General features: G+C 40.6%; 1 protein-coding gene across 7 annotated transcripts in view; it reads left to right on the forward strand.

The window, feature by feature from the left end:
- The first annotated feature begins 872 nt into the window (after window positions 1-872).
- LOC113015737 (guanine nucleotide exchange factor DBS-like) overlaps window positions 873-24,142 on the forward strand; it is a 49,141-nt gene continuing 25,871 nt past the window's right edge. For 3 of the 7 annotated variants that reach the window (XM_026157927.1, XM_026157928.1, XM_026157934.1), the window contains exon 1: window positions 3,228-3,393. In XM_026157927.1, coding sequence (XP_026013712.1) covers window positions 3,261-3,393 — 133 coding nt within the window. In that variant the 5' untranslated portion in view covers window positions 3,228-3,260. Of the gene's footprint in view, window positions 920-1,037; window positions 1,164-3,227; window positions 3,394-13,944; window positions 14,214-23,364; window positions 23,462-24,142 lie in introns of those variants that run through there. The other 4 variants (XM_026157935.1, XM_026157929.1, XM_026157930.1 and 1 more) reach the window with 3 other exon arrangements.

Genomic DNA, 24,142 nt, shown 5'->3' on the forward strand with positions numbered 1-24,142 from the left:
AAGCTCTGGACATCCCCACCCCTCACACCCCACCCCAGGTCATGTCTGTGAACCTGGTTGTTAAAAGTGTCACATTGTATTGCATGTGGAACTCGCCTTGTCTTTATTTAGCTTGGCTTATTACCACGTCACAAGATCTCAGTCCATATGACTAAGAGCATGCTGTTCTATTGTCAAAGCAATGAAAGGAGCCTCTGTCAGGGGGGACTGGTAATTGGAGAGGGAATTGACCAAATTTGCTTTGATTGTTCTACTAGAAGTCATCAGAGCTGTCCGTGTGTGTGGTGAAGAGAGGAGAGGAGTCTGTGTTGCTGTAATATAGATCTCACCTGCCAGAAAACAGCCTGAAATTCTGACATTGACACTGTTTGATCTCACTTGATATCATAACTGAAACTAACCACTTCAGCTGAAGCAATATTTGCTTATAAAGTGCTGACTTGTGCTTTTAACTTGAATCGGTCAGCAGATCCTGACATGGATCACTGGATGTGTTGGTTTAAGGAAGACAGTTGTTAGGCTGGGCTTCCCACACAATCATGTGATCAGTTTTAGACAATAACAACAGCATGCCGTGCCGAAAAGCCCCCGAAATCGAGTCTGTCATAAATAAACCGGGCGACCTAAGTTGAACACAAAATGCAAAAATAAACTGCTCACTGTACAGCACAGCTTAATGACTAGATAAAATTAGCAGTGGTAATGTCATTAACACCACTGAAGGCAGAAGTGTGTGTTTGCTACACAGAGGGATGGATGGTTTAAAATTGTGTTACGCAATTTCAAAACTGCCTTGTGGCCTGGGTGTCTCTTCCTTCCTCCCCCTCCCTCTCTGCTGACCAAATTAAATGGATAGTGCATCAGCCGGTTTCTGTTCTCACCATTTCTCCTTCGTTGTTTCACTTAAACTGCTGCCGAAGTATGCTCACGGTTTATTATTGTTGCTGTTTTCCTTTTTAAAAATAATTTTTATTCAAGCTGCAGATCTACTTGTTCTTTTCTTTTTGGTAACATTCAGCATCTGTGCCCTTTTTTAGGAGCAGTCACGTACATGTGAGGAGGACAGTCTGCTGAGGTTTGGGTGTCCAGGATAAGGATGGGGCAGGGGACGTCTGTTCCAGAAGACGTAGAGCAAGCCGTGGAGGTGCTGTCGACGATCAGCGGTAAGGAGAGCCTTGCGTTATTGGACGCTCCATCGCACCACATTACTGCTTATCACATCTCACGTCATCTCATCTGTGGTTCTGTTGAAAGCAAAACGTACATTAACACATCTTTATAGTCTTCTCCAGGTATCCAAGTTAGCTTTTTCAGTCCTTTACATATGATATTTTGTACAGAAGTCAATCTGTGCTTATTTATATTGTTCACAAATATGCACGTAGTGCTTGAAGCCAGTTGCTTGAGAGGTTAGTCGCAGCATTTATGAATTCTAAACAGCAGGTGTTGGAGTTAGTCAGCTGGGGCCAGTTTCACAAAAGCAATTTGCCAGCATCTGCAATTGATGCCAGTGTCCTGTCTCACAAATCATTGTCATTCGCAAATTACAGATACCGAGTTCACATGTTCACACAGTTGAGCATTTCACTGGAGCAGTCAAATTGCTAATTATTTATTAATACAAATCGCAGCTTATGTGTGAAGCAAATCTCGTGGTTTATTAAAAAAATAAATGATTTATGAGCTTCTAGAAAAAGTAGGAGAACTGCAATTCTGCCCAGATATACTATATTTAATGAGTTTACACCCAATCACAGAGCAGACAGTTTGGCAGGATTTGCAGCAGATGAGCAGAAATACTAGAATCTATTGACATAATTTGCTCATATGATATTTTAAGACAAGATAACTGCGAAGAAGACTTTATTTAGTATGCCTAATGCAAGATTTTGTTTTGGTGAAAGGAGCTCTGTTTTTGAATACTTGTGCTCACGATTCACAGTGCAAAGTGATATTCATTTATCACGTACACTGGGTGTTGGTGCAGTGCCTCAGTTCATCTATAGACAAATGAGGTGTGAATGACAAAAACAAAGCAAAAAGAACAATTTTAAATTTTATATTTATTTTAATTTCAATTTTTCTTTTACATTTATTTAAATAATTTTTTTCAATTTAAATTGTCATCTTCAAATGACTTCAGCTATCGACTTGGTAATGGTCTTTAATACAAGCCCTGTACCTCGTGCTGGACATAATGTTGTCTAATGTGTTGAGCCTGCAGCCTTTCTTTGCGCATTTAACTCTGCTTTTGCTTTAGCTTAAATGGTGCGCTCCTCTTATTTGGAAACGTAACAGTTACACAATAAGGACATGAAAGATTGTAACATTGCTAAATATTACACCAAGTAATTGTCCCAAAGTTTCCAGGAGCACTTAAGTCGGACAATGGGCTTTACCAGGAATAAGGCGGGATAATTCAGTTTGTTGTCAGTGTGATTACGTCTGCAGACGGTTTCAGTTGGAGGGAATAGGTTTTTGATCTTTTGGATTGCTACTTGATTCATTAATAAATCTAATTGTGCAGAATGCCACATAATGAAAAGTGCATGACCACCTTTTGCTTGCGTGCTTTGTACTTTTTAAATTGGGAAATGCTTGTGCGATTGTGTGATGATGATTTAAGTGAAATAAAGGTAATGCGATACTCTAAAGGTGGTGGAGATCTTTGCAGATGGCACCAGTGTAATTTTAGTTTCCTTCCCTATCACCGGTACCACAGTGCCACAGTCAGAAGCTCCCATTGTCTGAGCTGCATGCTTATTAGAGCTTTTTGACTCCTCATGATCTATAAATGAATAATAACTTTTAAAAAAGCAGTTGAGGAATTTGGTTAAGAAAATGAAACTATGTGAGAGTTAAGTCCTTGTGTTGGATAGAAGTGGTGAAAAACACTGTGGTATGCTCATAAACCACTTGCTGCTACTTGCACGTAAATGTGCAGTAAATAAATAGTTTGAGTTTACTTTTATCTCCAAACGGCCAACCCAGAGTCAGTCTCAGCCTGTGATATATGACACCCGTGCACGTATTGCCGAGCCAGTTGCAATTAGCTGGAGAGGGATTTATGTCTTAGCTCACTCTCCACCCCTCTTTTCCTGCGATAAACGCAGCCCAGACATGGAGTGAGATAAATAATCACACACTCTGCAGTCTAATCGAGGAGAGGAAGAGGAAGGAAGCTTAAAAGACGCCTCACGAAAAAAAAGAAAAAGAAAGGAAGCTCACAGAGATGGTACGAACTGCTCTCTGAAGGAAAGATGTCTCTATTTGAGATGGTTCAGGAGAGCCAAGAGGTGTTCAATAAACTGCTCCACAGTCTGTCTGTATCCATCAGCGTGTTGACCCGACAAACACACCACAGTCTGAGCCATCAGCCGACCTGGAGGAGAGGTTAGTGTTAGAGTGTGTGTGCTGATTTAAAGTGTGTATTTGATTCTCCTTTTATTAATTGGAGTTTTCTCACTCTCACGCTAACTGGACGTGCTGTGTATGTATGATGTTCAGTGGTTCAGTCTCTGCTACTTAAATCAGTGCGACAGGATGATAGGACAGGATTTCCTACCGCTAACGGGGAGATTCCCTCTTCTGTTTTTCCCTCCTTATTCAAGCATAATAAAAGAACCTGCCTGTTTAGTTTCCTGCTGAGGTTACAGTAAGTCCACAGTTGTCTGAGGGACTCGAAATTTGACCAAATGAGCTACAAAGGGAAACAAACATGACACGCTTTACAAATGATGCATGGTGTAGCTCGGTCCATAACTTTTTCTGTGCTGTTTACAATAAGTCATGGTTATTGGGAACCTGGTTTAATTTAAATATCAATTTATCACAGAAAAATTTTTTTTGGTTTTGCTGTAGTTAGAGGCTAAAAGTTAAATGACTTGACACCAGGTTTCTTCTTGTTAAAAGGGAGTTTTTCCTTTCTACTTGCTTACAAGGGATCGACTGATTGTTGGGGTTTCTTTCTATTTTTGTAGGGTCTTTATAGTCTAAAGCTTATTGAGGTAACTGTAGCTATGATTTGGTGCTGTTTAAGTAAAATGTAATCAATGCTACAGAAAATATATGAATATCTGACTGGAAAGTCCTCATTTAACATATGTAGTTGAAATTGTAAATTTGTTCTGCAGATATAATTCTTGATAAATTGCTAAAATCTCCTCTTTTTTTCTTGTGACCATGACACTGTGACTTTATCTCTGCTGGGTTTGCATTCAGCATTTGTTGTATATTTTCTCAATGCATTATACCAAAAAACTTTTCTTTTTTAAAAAAAAAAAAAAAACAACCCCATCACTATCTCAGTCAGATACACCCTCATCTGTCTGTCAGTAAAACAGTAAACCAAAGCGCTAGTCACTTAGTTTTCTTTTAACCCTGGCAGACCAGCTGCCACTTTAATGTGTGCTCTTGAACGCAACGCTCTTTGGTGTTTTGACCTTGGTAACTGATTAGCTGATAAGGCTGTGAGTCGCTAATCGACCTTAGGTCGTAACACACCGACGGTAGAAATGTGTGTAGTTTAAAAGGAGAAGCCAAAGTCAAGGGAACAGAGTAGAGCTGCTACATTCATCATGGCTACTAGTCTTTGCTGTGGCCGCCAAACAGTGGAAAGAAAAAGGAATCATAAGTCCACACAGACAGGTGAGTGCTGCCTGAGTGGGAAAAATTAGCTTCTTTAAAGTTTGGAACATTTTCTTGGGTCACAACTTGGTTAAGAGGTCATTTCAGGGTCACAGTTAAGGAAAAACCAGACTAGAAACAGTAATGTTTCTCAGAGAATTAGTTTTGTTGTCATGCAGATTAATTTAGAGGTTTATCTTTTAACCCCTTCACTCTTCATGTGTTATGAAGATGTGCGACTTGGAAATGCTGTGGATCCATTTCTGCTGTAGGGATACTGGGAGTTAGTCTCTGCCTCAGAGTTTATAGTGCAGGCCAAAGTAGCATATTCTTTGATAATAATCCATGTGGTAAAATCCAAGCTGAACAATGCTGACGACATGAAAATGAGTGTTTGTGAAGTTGTGATAATGCAGTTTTTAACACACATGATGCACTCGAGTGAATCAAGTCGCTTCTGTGCTGAAGGAACCAGGCTGACCAATCAAGCTCTGGCTGGACTGTGACGGTGACTTCTATTTAAATTTTGTTTAGCATTCATGAGGTTGTGTTTTTTTCTCTTAGTTTTTTGTCTCAGTTTTATCCCAAAGAGTGTGAATCTGTAGATTTGTCATGTTGACTTTTTCTAACACTGAACGGTGAGAGAAAATTGTCAGAATAGTTTTTTATTCTCTGTACTCAGATATTCAATCATGAATGTTTCAACCTTGATTCTTTTGTTTTTCAGCCGTCCTGTTGTAAATTTGTTCGGGATCACTGTCCTGTTGCATCATCCAGTTAGAGCCAAACTTTAGGTGTTGGATAGATGGCCCCTAAAATATTTTGGTATGTAGAGGAGTGCTTCTCGACTCAGTGACTGCAAAACAAGCCCATATCATAACCCACCACCGTGCTCGACAGCCGGTATGATGTCTTTGAGCTAAAATGTCATTTGGTTTTCACCAACATGACGCTGTGCATTACGGTGAAACATTTCTACTTTCATCTCATCAGTCCAAAGGACATTGTTCCAGAAATCTTGTGGTTTGTTCAGATGTAACTTTGCAAACCTAAAACGTGCTGCCACATTTTAGAAAGAAGAGATTTTCTCCTGGAAATTCTTCCAAACAAGCCATACTTCAGTCTTATATTTTGATTTTTACCGCCACGACCTTTAACATTTAAGATATTGACTGAGGCCTGTGAAGTCTGTAGCTCTTGGGCTTGTTTGTTTTTTTGCAGTTTTTCTGAGCATTGCACGGTCTGGCCTTTGGGGTGAATTTGCCAGGACATCCACTCCTGGGAAGACTCACCCACTTTTTTCCAATTGTGATTAATCTTTCTAACTGCAGACTTCACATTGTTTGGAAATGGCGTTTTAACTCTATCCAGACTGATGGGCAGCAACAGTTGCTTCTTTAAGATTATTGCTGATGTCTTTCCTCCTTAGTGTTGTGTTAACAAACACCTGAAAGCTTCAGACCAGCAGAAGTCCAAAGCTTGCTTTTAATCAGTGAATCAAGTGTATTTGTCTAGCAGCACTTGGCTAATACTTGCCCTCTATTCCTATGAAAGCAGTAAATGTGTATTTAAGTTTCACACAGTGAAATGGCCTGTATTTATATAGCGCTTTACTAGTCCCTAAGGACCCCAAAGCGCTTTACATATCCAGTCATCCACCCATTCACACACACATTCTCACACTGGTGATGGCAAGCTACATTGTAGCCACAGCCACCCTGGGGCGCACTGACAGAGGCGAGGCTGCCGGACACTGGCGCCACCGGGCCCTCTGACCAGTGCTTCTGCATTTCAACACAGTGCAATATGTCATGCTGTTTTTCATCTGAGGTTGTATTTACCTAATTTTAAGCCCTTTTATGGATCTGATTATATTCATTATTTCCACATAATTAAACCATAGAAATTAAAGAGGGTGCGCTTTCTTTTTACCACGACTGTTTGTACAGAGACTTTCTCAGTAGAAGGGAGGGGCGGAGGAAACAAGACCAGTGTAATCACTCAAGAAATGTTGACCGGTGTGCATATGAAAGAAATAGGGAGGGTCTAGAAATACAGCAGAGGATTAGGGAAGTGATATTCTGCTCCGTACCTGTGGAGATGAAGACGTTAAGCGAGGAAGAGGAGAATGGACAGAGAGTCAGGATGAAAGAATGCGCAGGCGAGAGGTTTGTCTGTATTTCGCTGGAGGAGATGGAGAGCTACTACAGATACAGCCACTGCTGTCAACGGCTGCACAGTGAGTTTCGCAGAGGTGTTTCTGTAAGATTTAAGGTGTTCTGCTTCATGTCACTGAGCTCATCTAAGACAGGAACCTGGAGTTGTAATGTCACAGATGACAACTTTGAGCTACAGTTGGATTTTGAAGTCTATTTTGGACATCAGAAATTCACTTACTGCAGCACACAGGTATAGGCCATTGCTTTTGCAGTGCAGGTAAATTGCAAGGAATGTAAAATAAGAAGCAACAGAAATGTGCCCCCTTTTTTTTTTTTTTGCAAATGATGCATTTTCTCTTAAATGTTAAATCGTCTCTTATGGAACAAGTTCCTGCCATTTTTAATGCCTTACGTTAGCATTAAATAGCCTAACCAGCCATCAGGGTTTAGAATGGCTTTTGTAAAGGTTTCAAGGATTTCTTAAAATATTCACAAGAGCACAATGTTTAGTTTCTGCAGTGCTCTCAGGCTGCTCTGGAGAAAATCGGAACACATGACAAAATGAAACTAACCTTGCGCTCACAAAGTTAGTGGGTTCATTATAGGTTGACTTGGCTAAATCTTGGCTTCCCCCTCTTCACAATTTATTTTATAATAATAATAATGATAGAAGATTTTCTCTGCAGTCTTGATGGTCAAGCTTATAATTCACCCATAGCTGACCAGTTCATCTTTAGTCATTCGTCATACTTATAATCTGAAGATTGTTTTTATGGAAACTGTGTGAAGAAGGGGAATGAAGATGCACAAGAAAACATGGCAACACTGTCAAATGGCTCTTGAGACTCCTTGTTAGAGGAAGTACATGTGGCAGAAAGCATTACGGTATCTGCTAGATCCTTATTTACACAAGGTGGTTCAGTAAGTTGGCATCAGTACTCGAAAGTCTACGAGGTTGACAGAGAAAGGAGAGGTGTGTCTGTGTGTGTGTCTCCATCCAGCATGTATGCATGTGGGAAGCGTGCAGCTTTTGATATTTTTTTGTGTGTGTCTGTGTGTGTTTTAGATCTTTGCCTTTCAGTGATATTTCAAGTCTATTTTGGGCCATTTTGATATGTATATTTTTAGTACAAGCTATTCTCGAAATACTTTATCACAAAGCTAGTGCTGTGTTTTGTTTTTTTCCTTCTTGATCCTGTTCTCCACCTTATTGTAGCTTTATCAAGTCATATTTCTATCCCCTGTCAAGATGGAGTCTTGTGGCCATTCGTCCAATGTCAGGATTGCTAAAGTTCTCTAAGATACAAAATCACAGCAGATATTCAAAGGTAGTAAGTGCTTGAAACGCATTTGCCACAATTGATAATCAGCTGTTTTCTTTATTACTTTATGTGGAAATTTCTTGAATCATTTCTTGTAATTTCTTGAATCCTCATGACAGAGATCAGTCTTCCCCTTAAGTACCAAGCCTTCCTCTTTCATGGGTAGTCTCATGATTGTGCAGCCCATTTCCCATTCCCCCCCCCCAATAACTGATAAACAACTGAGATCATCTGTCATCATCGGGTGCTGTTTTTGTTTCGATTCATACTCCTTCAAGTTCTCATTTGTAATAACATTTCTTACATTTTTCCTAAGTTTTTAAAGAGACTCCAGGTGGCATATTTCTGGACTACAAATAATCCAAACTTAAAAAAATTACAGTCTTTAAATATGATTGGCCAGAAGCTGATTTTGTAGTTTGAAAAACCACAAATAAAATCTCATTTAACCATTCAGTTCAGTTCAGTTTAATCCAGTTTAATTTATATAGTATTAAATCACAGCATTAGTCACTTCACTTTATATTGTAACATAAAGAACCCATAATAATAGAGACAGACCTCAACAATCAGACGACCTCTTATGAGCAAGCACTTGGCGACAGTGGGAAGGAAAAACTCCCTTTTAACAGGAAGAAACTTCCAGCAGAAGAGGGGAGGCCGTGTGCTGCGACCGGTTGGGGGCAAGGGGAGAGAGACAGGACAAAAGACACTGTAAAAGTGAGCCAGAGATTGATAATGAAAAGAAGTGAGTAAAGAAGAAACACTCTGTGCATCATGGGAATCCCCTAACAGCCGAGGCCTATTGCAGAGTAACTAAGGGAGGGTTCAGGTTCACCTGATCAGCCCTAACCATAAGCTTTGTCAAGTTTTAAGCCTAATCTTAAAAGTAGAGAGGGTGTCTGTCTCTTGAAAGTGGGAGCTGGTTCCACAGAAGAGGGGCCTGAAAGCTGAAGGCTTTGCCTCCCATTTTACTTTTAAATACTCTGGGAACAACAGGTAAACCAGCAGTGCGAGAGCGAAGAGCACTAATGGGGTGATGTGGTACTATGAGCTCTTCAAAATAAGATGGAGCCTGACAATTCAAGACCATGTATGTAAGGAGAAGGATTTTTAATTAGATTCTTCATTTAACAGGAAGCCATATGAAAATAATTTAATATGAGAGAAATGTAGCCCCTGTCAGTGCATTGAACCAAACAGTCCAGTTGGAAAAGGTAAAAACTTCCTGTTATGCGGCAATACTGAGGTATAATGGGAACGATGTGAGTCTTCAGTTATTGAAGTCTTCAAAGCAATAAAAGATAGCAGCAGTTTAAATGCGGTCTGTTTGATCAGCTGTAATGTTTTATTGATGTCTGAGTAAAATATTTTAAACTTGTTACGTAGAGAACGTAGTTGGCTTGCTTCACTCAATCACTGGTTGTAATGCTGATCTGCAGACATCTCAGAGATGATGATAAACAATGCATCTGGAGCTCTAAAACAGTGGGATGATACCATGTTTATGTCCTCTGTGATAGGCTGACTGATATATCAGTTGGATGCCATAAAATACAGTCATATGAACAGTTAATTGATTTAATGAACCTGGCAGCAATACGGCATAAACGATCTAATATATATAAACAGTGTAATGAGATAAGATGAGCCCCTCTTGATCAAAAGAGTGGAAATCCAGGTGTTGCAGTGACTGGCCCACGTAGGCGGTTATGCTACACTTAACGGAAAAAAGTAGCTTTAGCTTGCTGATGTTATTACTTTGTTCATAAACAAAAAAAAATGTTGTGATGACTTTTAGGGGAATTTTAAATCTGCGTAACGTTTTCTGTGGAGCTAGTTTCACATTGCTTTATCTAGAACTGCTCGAGTGATATTGAAATTTGCTTGAAAACGTGATGGTATGGCCTGCACTGCCATTGAAAGGCCTTAGAAAGAATAGCTTCAGAGATAGGGGCTGAACTGTAACACAGATTCCCAATTATGGGGTGTACTCAGGGCCAGGTAACTACATAAATTAGATGAATGGCTTTGAAAATATTAGAGCTTGAAAATGGAGGGAAAAGTGTATTTTCATTGTGATATTCAAAAAAATGGCATCCTCTAACAACTTCAGTTTGACTTTTCTAGAAAGATTTAGTGTCTGATACAGCCTAAATGAGGCTGTAATGAATTAGTTTTGCCTTAAATATTTAGATCACGTCAGCCTTTATCAGTGATATGCGCAGCTGTTTTTAACAAAGTTCCTTAAATCTTTTGATTCTCGCTGATGAATACTGATCATCACAGAACTCACAGGTCAAACTAAGGGCTTGATATGCGTGCATTTGTTTCCTGTAGAGAAATGCACTCGTAGCATGGTGATAAATTTTGCTTTGTGCAGGGATAAGTGCGACATCTATCACCATCTACAGATAAAATTGATCCTTTTGGCCTTCAGCCTTTAACCGAGCCACACGGCCTGCTTTCTGTCAAGTTTCGGTTGATGTTGAGTAAATACTGTCCACCATATGGAGAAGAGGTGACAGAAAACAGCAATGTGGAAAGTGAAGGAAGGGAGAGGAGTCCAGTGGACATGTGAATGTCTTTGTTTTTCAAACTGAATTTGTTAGTTTTGTTTTCTGTGCTTTTACACTGCGGACGTTTATAATTCGGAGATCGCTTCTTAAATAAACAGCCCAGTGTTTATCAAACTATAGAGATGTTCGCACCTTTTTATTTCCTTACTCTGCCTCCGCTGCTTTTTTGGGCCTATGAGTCATTTCACAATTGCCGTCTTCCTGTTTATGCTGTAGCCGGCCTATAGTGTTTGATCTCGAAGCGGAAGGATTCAATACTGTTCTCTTTGTAGGCACGGATGCTGGGGAGGAAAGTCTCAACAAAATAATCAAGCTGTAAGTTATTCTAGCTGTAGTCTGCACTGCTTCCCTAATTCACACACATACAGGTACAACTAGTCTTCCTCTGCAATGGTATGCACACACCGATGTCTGCTTTGCATCCCATGTGCACAGATGCACATTTCCACAATTCACATTCGACCCATTTTCTGCTTTATGGCCGCCATATTTTGCAGGCTGCTTTTCTTTCTAAGCCGTAATTTCAAAGAGGAAGTCCTGGAAATAACCTGATTTAAATTTGATTTGGCTGCTGCTTCTTTTTGATGATATGACATTTTCAAAAAGAGAAGCATGTGATGAAGTTCATCATGTGCTGATTTCAGAAGTTGGGAGTGTTTAGTCGATTGAGGTTATCAGCGGTTTTGGCAAGTTAATAAATTACATTACCAGGATAAAATACACAAAGACCAGCATTTTAAATAAAATGACCTGATTAGACGTCTAATATAATAATATTTTATTTATATCGATATTGATTAATAGATTGATAGAGCTGTGCATAGAAACACACCTTCCATAACAGAACAGATGTGATACATATATGCAGTACTCACAGCTTTCCTGTAATTTCTTTAAGTAGTCTTAAGAAATAGTTCTGCAGGCTTCTTGAAGGACATTCAAAGCTCTTCTGTGGATGTTCCTGCCTTTTGTTCTGTTCTGTGTCAATATGATCTCACACGGCTTCAATAATGTTGAGGTCTGGACTCTGGGGAGGCCAATCCATGACTGATAGTGTTTCACTGTGTGTTTTTCTATCCAAGTTTGCTTTTACTGCATTGGCACTGAGTTTATGATCACTGTCGTGCTGGAAGATGTATTCCCACAGTAACAGCTGTTACAGGAGCCACCATTCACATATCAGTGAAAAAAACTGAAATGAAAAGTAATCAATATACATTTAGGAAATCTGAAGGCAGCTCACAATGATGGTGATAACTTTGCTGCGGACTTCGTGTAAATTGTAAATGTTAAGGGGTGGAGGTGTAAACTGATGACGAGTGGGTGAAACTGCATGCATGATAAAGTGGTAGAGACAGGAAGTGAGCTATTAAAAATCCTCTGCCTTTTCCTGTGCAACAGCCAACGTGCTCTATCTTCTAAATCTGACATGATGTAAATGTACACGTACGCCCACAGGGCTCCATCCTGACACAGCTTCCTTCATGTATGCCAGCTCTTGAAGGACCTTCGGCCATTATTACACGAACATGTTTTAAAAAAGGCTCCAGCCTTTCATTTATTGATAATCTCATCTCAGACGAGACTGAGATTCATGTTTAATTTAATATTATTGTCAACCTTACAACAACCATCATTTATGTCTATTTTGTGGAACTTTCACCACTCTCTCTATGATTTCTACCTGCTAAAATATTTTAATATTCGGCCTAAAAAACTTGTATAATTATACGTCTGGCCTGGTGTAGTGGTTGCGTGCGCTAGGAAAGTGAACACATGGCGTTCCCATTCCATTCATATGACATTATGACACTTTTTATGTAACATGAAAATTTTTTACTGGTATAATCACCAACAATCAGATGTGGCACAGCCCTAGTGTGGACTTTAGCCTTTGTAACTTTGCCACCTTTTACATGCACAGAAGACTTTATAATAGTCTAAAGCAGGAATGTTGAACTCATTCAGAAGGTTAACTACATATTTAAAATACCTGACATACCCTAATGTGAGAAATATAATTACAGTTTCAGCAGAAGGTCTCAGTCTTTCTATGTGATGGCAACAGCATGAACACATAAGTTAGTAAAATGAAAGAAAACTTTCTCCTGTCATTAGAAAACAGTACTCTTAATTCACAAAAGTTGTCCTTCTGTATATTTTAATTTCAGGCCAATTACAAAAAGAACAACTTTTCTGCCATTTAATCTATTACTTAATTACTTTAGTGTGGTATGAACGACTATTGTGGAGGTCTTTACCAGTAGGAAAAGCTCTAAAAAATGCAAAATCTATGCCCTCCTTCACATTTTCCAAAGCTAACCAGGGTCAGACTGGAGTCTTTGTCGGGCCGATTTTGGACCTCGAGCCTTATGTTTGACAGCCTTGCTCTAAAGGAAATTAGATAAATGTACAGTCACTTTCTGGCAGAGCAGCACATATTTCACTTTGAAAGAAGATACTGTTTTAAGGCGACTTAGGAGCATGTGTGTGTTCAGTTAATGAGTGTTTTTATCACAAATTTGAATTGATTAAATTTTTTTCTCAGATTTTTTTGTATATAGAAATGAAGAGTAACGTAGCAGTAGTAGTAAAATAAAGCATGTTGAAACCCACTAAATCTGAGACTGTTCAGCGGCAGCAAGGCTGCCTTTACGTGAATTAAACTCCCCAGAGTCAAAATTTTCAGTTTGTGTGTGAGAGTGAAGCAGGGGGTCCCCCTGCTGACCCCAGTGGCATTATGTGTGTCTTTTGTGCCTGTACGATGGTGCGAGAGAAGCGGAAGAAAACAGAGGCTTCCATTTCAAAGCGTGTTTGTTTTATTTGCTTACATTTGTGTACATACTCTGCTCTTGTTTTAAAGGAACCGGGTGCCAAAATCTCAAATTACATTTAAGCTAATTTATGTCTGTTTGGTTACACGAAGAGGCTGAATCAGGAAGACAGACAGACTCCTAAAAGCTGATTAGCATTGGCCAAGAGATCCTTTTTTTACAGTGAATTTAGATCATATTACATACTGCCTGATATTCAAGACAAATATTACTGAAGCTAAATTGTACATTTAGTACAATTAAAAAGTTATAGTATAGTAATTTGATAATGATAATAATAATGATAATAATAATAATAATAATAATAATAATAATAATAATAGACTTCCATGTTCTCTTCCATGTTCTCAGCCAGGGGGCGGGCTGGATGCTCCAGAAGCTCCGCCTCCTGGCTGGCACAGACAGAGAGGGTGTGTGTGAGTGTGTGTGTGTGGGGGCTGTGCTGAGCAGTGACAGCTCAGTCAGCGGCTGGAGCAGAATGGACTCCCGTAACTTCCACCGAGATGTTCTCTGACAGAATATGCGGCCGTGCGTGAGCGTGTTTTAACTCTGTGTGTGTGTGTGTGTGTGTGTTAGAGGCGGGGAGGTGGACACACACACATGCACTCCCTAAACAAACAATGGCATTGAACAGAGTGTCTCAACTCTGCCACGAAATCACCAGGCTATGGCTGCAGCTGAAGATGATGACAGGTAGAGTGTGTGTGTATAAATGTGTGTGATTGTCTGGTTTTGGGCAAAGTTAAGATTGTGGGAATTCTGCAGGTGTGTTTCTCTTTGTATGCATTTAGTTCTTGCTCTGTTGACTCAGTGCAGTTGTTACCTGTGCACTCTGGTATCAGAGGTAAACCTGGTGAGAAAGGAGAGTCCACTGTCCACTTAAGATCTTAGACAACAAAAAACAGACTAATGAGGGTAATAACTGACTGAGTTAGCCAATCAGACTTGATCATCATCTAGTGAAGACTGTAGCAGCACTGAAACTGAGCCAAAGCACGTGCAAGATTGCTGAAAATATGTCTAGAGTAACCTGGTGTAGACCTAAAGTGTAGTAGATCCTATCCTCTGCACACAGAGGATTTCAACATGGTGCTGCTATGGTAAATGGCAACACATTGTCTTAAAAAATGTTGCTGTTTTTCCCGAAAAGGTCATATTGATAAAACTAATGCAGAGATCAGCAGGGAAGTGAACTTTCAGAAAACAAAGAATATTGTACTAAAGGCTGTTGTTGTGGTAGAATAGAAACCTTTTTGACACATAAACCCATCAAAGTTAAGGCTGTGTGAGAGATCACTCATGTCATGAGGAGCTCGGCTGGTGAGGGTAACCCAATTTATGAATGAAGGAGATGAGTGAGCATGGTCTGACATTGATTTTTGTCTCACTGCACAAAGATGCTCTTCCTGCTAAAGGCACTATGGTCCATCAGACGGTTACATAATCAAATCTGAAGTGGACAGTGCATTTTGTCCCGAGGTCCTGTTTGTGCGTTGAAGTGAGGTGTGTGTGTGTGTTTATACAAGGTCTGTTTACCCACAGTTACAGTACTCAGTGGGGCACGCTGACAGCATGTTAATCACTTTCGTCCCATTAACTAACACAGTGCGTTTCCTCTTGTCAGTTGGAAGCAGCGTTGGGACAAAACGCTTTTGAGACTTTGAATGTCAACATCTCCTCCCCCTTATTTCCACCCTCTGTGTGTGTTTGCGCGCACGTCATTTGACTCCATCTCATCTATTTGGCCTTTTTTTTTTTTTTTTTGTTTGCTCTGTTGTGGAAAAATGGAAAACTAAAAAAAAGCCGCAGAGTTTATATGAATCCATAGAGATTTTTGGTCGAGCCTTTCATGGCCCCTCAGGTGTGTGTGCAAAGTAGTGTTTGTTTTGTGAGCCTGTTTCGTGTTGCTGTGCAGAGAGTGAGCGTGTTTGATCTGCTAGCAGATGGGCTGAAGTTATCTCACGAGCTTAGCCCGTTCATGCACGGGCAAACACACCACAGAGGTATCAACCTTTCCTTTCTTACTTTTGCCAAGTCGAGATTAGAAATCGGCAAGTCGTGACTGTGTCCCCGCAAGGCCACTGATATACGTGTGTATGTCAGTGCCTTATGATCTGAGAAACAGGAAGCATTAACATCGAGTTAAAATCCAGTGTTTGCGCTGGATTTAGCAGCCGTAGCTGCTTTTTTATAAAGTTGATTTGTTTGATCCTAGAGTGGCACACACACACACACACACAGCTAAATTAATCTTTCATGATCTCAGTGAGCAGGAGTTTGGGTTAATAATAAAATGCAACATATTAAGTGTATTGAATACAAGTGACACATTTGTCAGGCTAATACAGTTTCAGTCAGCCTTAGGGACCTCTTGCTGTTTAATATTGCTTAGAAGATGCACCCCGAAATCCCAAAAAGTGTGCGTGTGTGTGTGTGTGTGTGTGCCGCGGTCTCATTTTAATGTGACTTTTTGGTGAATTGACAGGCTTCTGTGTGTCTTTGAATGCAACTTTCTATCTAAGCTTGCAAGCATTAGCTCATAACTTAGCACTCATTTCCATATCATTCAAATATGATCGCTTCTGACTCCAATAAAACGCCACGGTGACGGCCCGAATGCCAGACTTCAGCCTTCAACCGTAAAATGGAAGTCCATTAACAAACTGTTGATGTTCTTGTGGCTATGACCATCTGTTTTATACAGTCTCTGACTTTTTGGTAAACATTTCCCAGTCATGTAAAAAAAAAACCTGCAACTTTGCATTTGTTATAGTTATGTTACAAGTGCTAGAAGGTACAGGTAGATAATGCATTTTAATGCGATAACAAAAAAAAAAACTGACACAAAGGCTCAGTCTGGATCCTGGACTTCCCGTGCTGTTTTAGTAGAGCCATTACTGCCTGGCAAATGGCCATCTCTTTTACATACTACACTGCAGAGCTTGTAGCCTCTTCTGACACTGCTGAAAAATACATTCTGTCATACATGTAGTGCAAACTCAAACTGTCCTGGGTCAGGAAGAAGCAGAACTAAATTTCTGCCTCTTCAGCAGGCTCTACTAAGCTTTAAAAAGCATTCTAACTTCCTCTGAAGTATCGCTGACCTTTTAATCGTGACCCACTCGGCTTCAGATCAGATTTCTTTGCTAGCCAATATCACGGCACTGGATTACTCTTCAAAGTTGACTTTCCTCTGCGAATATCAGAGTTGAAGGGCTTTCGTCAAAAGTGGAGCATTAGACACCTATAATCACATGTAAATTATACTAAAGCATTCTGCAGAGTCATACAACCTTGACTACATGGAGAAACTACACCAGAGAGGGAAAAATATCTGGAATCTGTGATGACTTAATGATGCTAAATCCATCTTGAAGTGAATCTGGCCCAGTGTTAGTGACTTTTAAGACTATTCTAAGAAATAAGGCTTACTTCCAGGGCATGATGTCAATATATTAAAAAAAAAAAAAAAAAGTGGTGGTGTTAGCTTTTCTCTGCAACTGGAGGGTCCTTTTCAGGCAAGTAAAAACACAGGGCTATTGGATTCCTTCCTTACTGGCTGCCTCCTTCTTTTTCTCTCCTAGTATGTAATTTCCCCCCCTTTTTTTCTTCCTCCCCACTGTCTTTCACTTCTCATGTTCTTTTTTCTGTGTAGTGTAATGACTGGTAGCTATAGCCAGAGGCAACTAAAAAAGGGCTGCTGTTATATCTGCTGGTTTTGCACTCAGCTTGTGCTATTACTGTATGTTTTCTTTTTTCCTCTCTAGTGGTGGGGAGAGGGGGAGAGGAAGGGAGGAGGACCTGGATTTTAAACCCACAAAATTGCGAGTACATGCTTTGTAGTTTAGTGAGGTGCACCACAGATTTACCGACGGCTCCCAGCCCGTTTGGGAGTTTCTAGATTCTGAAATTCCCACGACGGAGCTCAAGTCTGTAGCCAAGATCAGGTAATGTTTGTCACCTGGTGGGGTTCAGGAGGGTCACATCAATTACTGAGCCACCTAGATGGCTCAATTATTCACAAATTACCTTATGGAATGGCGGGTCTGGTTCATGCTGACGCACTCAGACATTCGAGTCATTTCAAACTGTTGCACTTGCTGCAAAAACAAAGGAAAGACATGGTCTGGTTGTTTTAACAGCGTGTGAGCGTAAATAGACTAAAATTACCTTTAACTAATAGGTGAATTCCTTTTCTTGTACTTGAAGGTGGTGCATGAACCCATTTGAAGCCTCAGCATTTTTTTATTTTGTATTTTTTGGAGCCAGACGTGACCATATGTGGATGAGAAGGTGGTGTGCTAATGTTAGCAGCTGGAACTAGAATACTTCCATGCTTGATTGGAAAGGAGCATCAGTGGGCCACATGGGTGCAGTTCAGTCACACACATGCTAATTAGTGCTAAGTTAACAGACTGATAAAAATAAGTTTCACTTGTCAAAGCTGATGTACATGTCCTTGATGCACCGTGCAAAAGTTGACGCTTTGCACGGTGCTTGGAGCTTCCTATTTTGGGCGCTTGCACTGAACAGCAGAAGCACATTTGCTGAATAAAGAACGATTCTGCACAAACTTGTCTTGACGTCAGCAGGCAATAAAGGGCTGCATTCACTTGTGTAACACAAATCAATATTATTATTGTTTCATTAAAACGCTTAATGCTGCCTGAAAGGGTACGTGTGTGTATTCATTTGCAGATTTTTGCGCACTTTGCTTCCGCGCAGAGTGGGAACCATGCCTGAGAGGGATTGTGTGTCCGTGTGTGTGTTGTGATGGCAGCGCAGACTGTAGACAGAGGGACAGTAGTGTGTTGTTTTGCTGAGATGATGATGCCACCATCTATTCAGTAGATTGGGGCTCGCTGCCAGTGACCGAGTAAAGCCTAAAGCTATTGTTCTGGATTTCTAACGCAGTGGACTGGACTCAGAGCACATCGCTTTCGTCTTCTTGGCCTTTTTAAGTTGAAGATTTAATCTTAATCTTTCGCCAAGAAAAAGCTTGTAAAATGTACATTTGGTGATTTAAGGTGGTTTCAAGCGATTGGTTTGGAGAGTAGGTAAAAAATAAATCCAGAAATTGATATATTATGTTTTCACCACCAGTGAAACTATTTTTTCTTTACACTTCTAAATATAAATAACTTGTACACAAATCCAGTCGTAATAACCTTTTACAGCCAAATGAAACAGTTGCAAACCTGAAACATGATATATCGGACCACCTGTGTCTGTAGGGTCTCCTTGACAGGGCGTGGAGGTCCTGGAAAACACACTTGGATAGGCATGTTGTTCAGCATTGGCAAATGTAAATAATAAGTAATAATTCACCTGGACTCTATTCAGTGAAACCTAGGTGCTCCAGCTGACTGAACACTTACAGCTGTAGCTTCAGACATCAAATAAGAACATGTTTTTCGACCTGCTAATCTTTCTTGAGCCCCTGTAGTTGAAGCTTTGGGTGTGGGGATGGGCACCAAATTCACATGCATTCCAGATCACTGTTGGCCCTGTGACCCAGTTGTTTGGCATGGTGTGTGTGTGTGTGTGTGTGTGTGTGTGTGTGTGTGTGTGTGTGTGTGTGTGTGTGTGTGTGTGTGTGGTAGAAGCACCACAGCAGTGACAGATGGAGCGTTGGTAAACCCGGACTATAATGCCAGATAATAAAGCTTGGATTCCCTCACATGCACACACACACATACACAGCTGCAGAATGGTTGTGTTGCTTCTCAGCATGTAACTCACACAAATGTGCACACAACTGGCCATCTCTCTGAGCTGGTATTTAACACCAATGCAACAACTTTTAGCCCTGCATGCCACGCCCTCACCGGATTCCCCTACCTAGTGCCTTCGAGTCTACATTCCAAGTCGGTCCTTTTCCATTTGGTGCATACCATAGCAGCAGATGCAGAGCTTAAGGTCTCAGTGACGCGCCTGAGTGCTGGTGGACATGTGTCTCAGTGAAATTCATCCTGTCTGCTTCAGGTTTTCCATCAGTTTGATCCTTTTACAATCTAAATGATTAATTTTGTGTTAAGAATCTAAATCAAGTATCACTGGTCCATGGTTGAGTTCTTTCTCTTGTTGCGACCATAAACACGTAATCTAAAATGTACTAAAAGTTATAAACTGCATACTAGAAGAAGGTTAAAATGGGGTTAACAACATCTATAGATTGCAGCATCAACAACCAATCATTTACCAGTTTATCTGTAATGATGAGGGCAGCACAGAATTGGCGCAGGCTGAGATTTGTGCCCTAACAAAACACAGGCACAACATTAGGGGGAACAAAAGGTTTAAATGTTGCATTTTAAGCGGGACTTATAGCCATCAGTGGACCGTAATAATACTTCTCCATTTGCTTATGTCTTGTTGTGTCTATCTAAGGTTCTCTCTGTGTGTTGTGCACCTCTGTGTCCAACCACATCCTGGCTGTTTTTGTTTGCACGGTCCTCAGCGAGGGTCATGTCTATGCACTTGTGTGTATAGTCACGTGTGTTTGACTGCACTCCAGTCAGCTATCTGGCTTCCTGCGGCTTTGAGCTTTGACCAGCCATCGATGCTGGCAGCCGTCAACAAGCAGAGAACAGCTGGCTGCCGTCTTTAAACCGACAATGTGTGTTTAGTGATGAAAACCTGTAGGAGCATGACTGCAGAACAAAGGAACAGGATGTGTGTGTCCATCTGGGTGATGGTAATACAATGTATTGGCGACAACAGTCTGGCTTTTATAGGACTTAATTGGGCTGCTGCCTTTCATTCTCCTCAGAGTTGGGGTGACATGTTAATCCTGAGAATCATTTCTCATATGACAGACAAATAAACGTTTATCTTAATATGACATTGCGAACTTCCCCACACAGTAAATACAGTAAGCATAAAAGGAAGCTAAAGTTCAAACTCATGTGACAGTCTTCTTACTCGCATGTACTCTCTTCCTTTTTTAAAATATACTCCAATATATTTAGACTTTGCTGCCAACTGTGTCTGCTTTTTTTGCTTTTGATTTGCACATCTGCAATAACCGCAATAACTCTGTAGCAACAGCAACATTAATTCTTATAACAACAACAGTTTTACGGTTTTCATTGTGAGGTAAATGCTCTACAATAATACAGAGAACTCCAACAATCATCACCTACGGGCATGCATGTAGTGACTGGGCGAAGAAACCAAAACCCCTTTTGGTTGGGGCTCAATAACCTCAGTTTTATCTGAATTTAGGAGCAGGAGTTCAGGGGTCATGTAGGTCTTTGTCTTTAAGGCAGTCCTGCAGTTTAATTAATCGTTGCGTGTCATCTGGCTTCGTTGAAAGATAAAATTGGGTGTCATCTGCATAGCACTGAAAATGCATGATGCCTTGTAATAATATTGCCTAAGCGAAGCATGTATAATGCAGATAGAACTGGTCCCAGGACAGAAACCTGTGGAACTGACAGAGCTGCCATCAAGGAGAACAAAACTATATGAACAAATGTAAAAGAAAGTTAATAGCTGTGATTTGAAAACATAAGCTGCGGCATGTGCAGCAGGTCAGTGCTGAAGCCGCAACTTTGCAGAATGTTTGACGTTTGAATAATATTCACGTCAGTGTTCTCCTCCCAACACTGGGCTGTTTACAACCTTTCAGATCACGAGACTCCACATCATCTGTAGTGTGATGGTGATGAGAACATGCTCAACATCGCATAATGTTGGATGCTGTGTGTTTTATGGTTTTAAACTGTGGCGCTCCTCCTGACCCTCTGCCACAGAGAGATCACATCCACGGTATCGGCTAGCACCAGGCCAACACATTAAATATGTAGGCATGTGTAAAGAAACCCTGTCCTCCATATCATCTTATTGAGACGAGAGCACCTCTACAGTTTTTGTTTTTTCCCCCAACTGCTTCCTTTTCCCTCTTTTCACCCCTTTAAATCCAGGTCTTTTCCTCCCTCATATATACAACCAAGAATACAGCTGGAGACATTTAGGAGTGTGAAATGATCCGATTTAGTAGACCGCAGCTGCAGCTGCATATTAATCCTGAAATGATGCGTTCATGCAGCACATATGTCTTCATCCGAGTTGTACTTAACATTAACTTAAAAGTTATTTTAACTGCTGAATAGAGCCCTTTAGAAATACAATACACTTGATAAAAGTTAATAATGGTGTAATATTTTCCTAATGCATAAGATTGCTGGGATACATATTATTTGTCCTTCAGATAAGCCCCTGAGAAAAGGATGAATGAATTTGGGAAGGGGTGTCAGAGGCCTGGGGGGAAGGGTATAAGGAGGGGGTGGGGCATTCTTTCGAGGCCCCCCATAATCACTATTTGTGTTTGGCTGCCTTGTCCCACTTCCAGTGTGTGTGTGTTGTTTGGTGGGTAAAAGGGTTTCGCTCGCAGCCTCGCCACTATAGTTTGATTTCATTCATTCCACTGAGGACAAAGCGAGCCGTTTGAGAGTTTCAGCAGCAGTGAAAAGCTGCCCGACGCCTGAATGTCTGATATATCTGCACCATTCACCCATATAGTTCACAAACCATGAGCACTGTGCAGGTTATTTCAGCTAAATGAAATTGTTCTCTACAAATGTTCTTACATTTTCATAAAAATATGATGTTCAATTGGGGGAGGAAAGAAATGTCTTACAAAGTAGATTTTTGCATGCAGCAGGAAACTATTTCAAGCATTTAAAAATGCATCTTCTTAGTTGGACGATCACTTACTGATGCTTTCACAGCTACTTTACTGACTTGTATTTAACACTAACAGCTGCAAGTACTCATCCTAAGGCATGGCTAATGTAGGAAATGACTGACTAAAGGAGCTTTAACTCCATCTGGTTGAAATGGCAAATCCATCCATGAACTGGACACACTGTGACATGAAGTATTGCAAATCGCATGATCGCATCGCTTGAGATTTAGTCTGAGAGTTGGTTTTATTTTGAAATAAAACCAACTCTCTTGCTGTAAGGTCAAAGATGCGGACACTTGCATGCTTAAAGTATATTCAGAGTCAGAGAGCGCTGCACATGTCTTGCTGTTAGTCAGAGCTTGGGCCTTAGCCAGAGCTTACTGCCTGACACATTGAACTGACAGCTGGCCCAGTGATCCCACAACACTCAAACACACACTCTGACATATGACAACACACTTGCTCACACACAGTCTGCCTCCTATACTGTATATCATATACAAATAAAACATTTCCTTTTGGATCCCCACCTCATTATATCCTTTGTCCTTCCAGAAAACAAATTGTTCTTCATTCAGCACTCATTGCTTTGCTCAAAGGCACCATGAACTCAGATTTTAAAGCACCTGTGGTCGGTTTGAGTCTAATAAGTGGACCTGGATTAGTGCCAAGTCAACCATCTCTCTTTTTCCACTCTTAGACCGTTTACTTTTATCTTCCTCTGTCCTTTTTTTAAGCCATTTCTTCTTCTGTCTTGACCCAGTCACTGCTCCGATTCTCCTCTTGTTTGGTTGTTTTTTCTGCAATAATCACTGCTTTTTTTTTTTTTGGATAATCTCCTAAAATCTGTAAAGCTTTACCTCTGACTTTACCAAAGTGTGAGTGAGTTATTGCTGTACACCCCCAGGACACCATGTTCCTTCCTGACCAGAGCTACTTACAGTATACTTTGTTTTACTTCTTTAATAATTTTTAAAGCAAGTTCCAAGAGCATCTCAAACATCCTGTGAACAGCTGCTCATACTGTAACATATGTTGACTTCACAAAAAACATGAGACGTACAATCTGTAGTATGAGTCACTGTCTAGCCAATCGTACGCTGACACAATGTATGTAGCATTACTGAAGCTTTAAGCTCTTAATCCCAGGGGGTTGCTGCATCATATGGAGCTGCTGCATAGACCGACGGTGCCACAGATTAAAGAAGGAAATGACCAACAAACATCAGCATGCGCACAGTTTTTACAGGTAGTCTGAGGATATTTGTGACGAAGAATGCCAATTATGTGATCACCTGCAGTGCTTTAGTCTGGTATGAGTGGATTGCTTTGTTCTCCAGTGTGGTCATTCTGTCTTATTTTCCCACAGACTAAAGGTTTCATGCTGTTACAGACTGTTTTTAGTTGTTTGGCTCAAGTGACTCACAAGTCCTGGTTTATGACCGCCTGATAACATCGCTGATGGCCTCAGCTGCACTTTGTGTTTACCGTAAAATGACGCATTCACACTTTGGTAATTAACAATAGACTCGCTGAACATATCGTTGTGCGTTAACATCTTTAATAACTACAGGATTAGATTTAGAGATTTAAAGAGGGAGCAAGTAAGGCACATCTCAGAGAAATAAAGTCTAAGAAGAGAGAGTGTTAGTTTGTATAACTCTGCGTCCAGTTCACATGGCTGACACATGTCTGATTGGCTGACAGTGTTACAGTTAGATTAGCTAGCCCTTAATAGCTTTTTGGACTGTCTATTGACAGTTCTAATGTGATACCAGATGCACATTGCTTAAGAGTTGTGTGCCATATTGGATGTGATAGAACCACTGGTTGCCTTGGGAGGCTGGCGAGTGGTTCCTGCAGTTTGCCGGCTCTTGCTGGGTGAAATCAGTTGCAGAGAAGGTGCTTAACCAAAAACCTTCTAGTAATT

Source organism: Astatotilapia calliptera, chromosome 23, assembly GCF_900246225.1.
Source record: "Astatotilapia calliptera chromosome 23, fAstCal1.2, whole genome shotgun sequence".
Lineage (NCBI taxonomy): Eukaryota > Metazoa > Chordata > Actinopteri > Cichliformes > Cichlidae > Astatotilapia > Astatotilapia calliptera.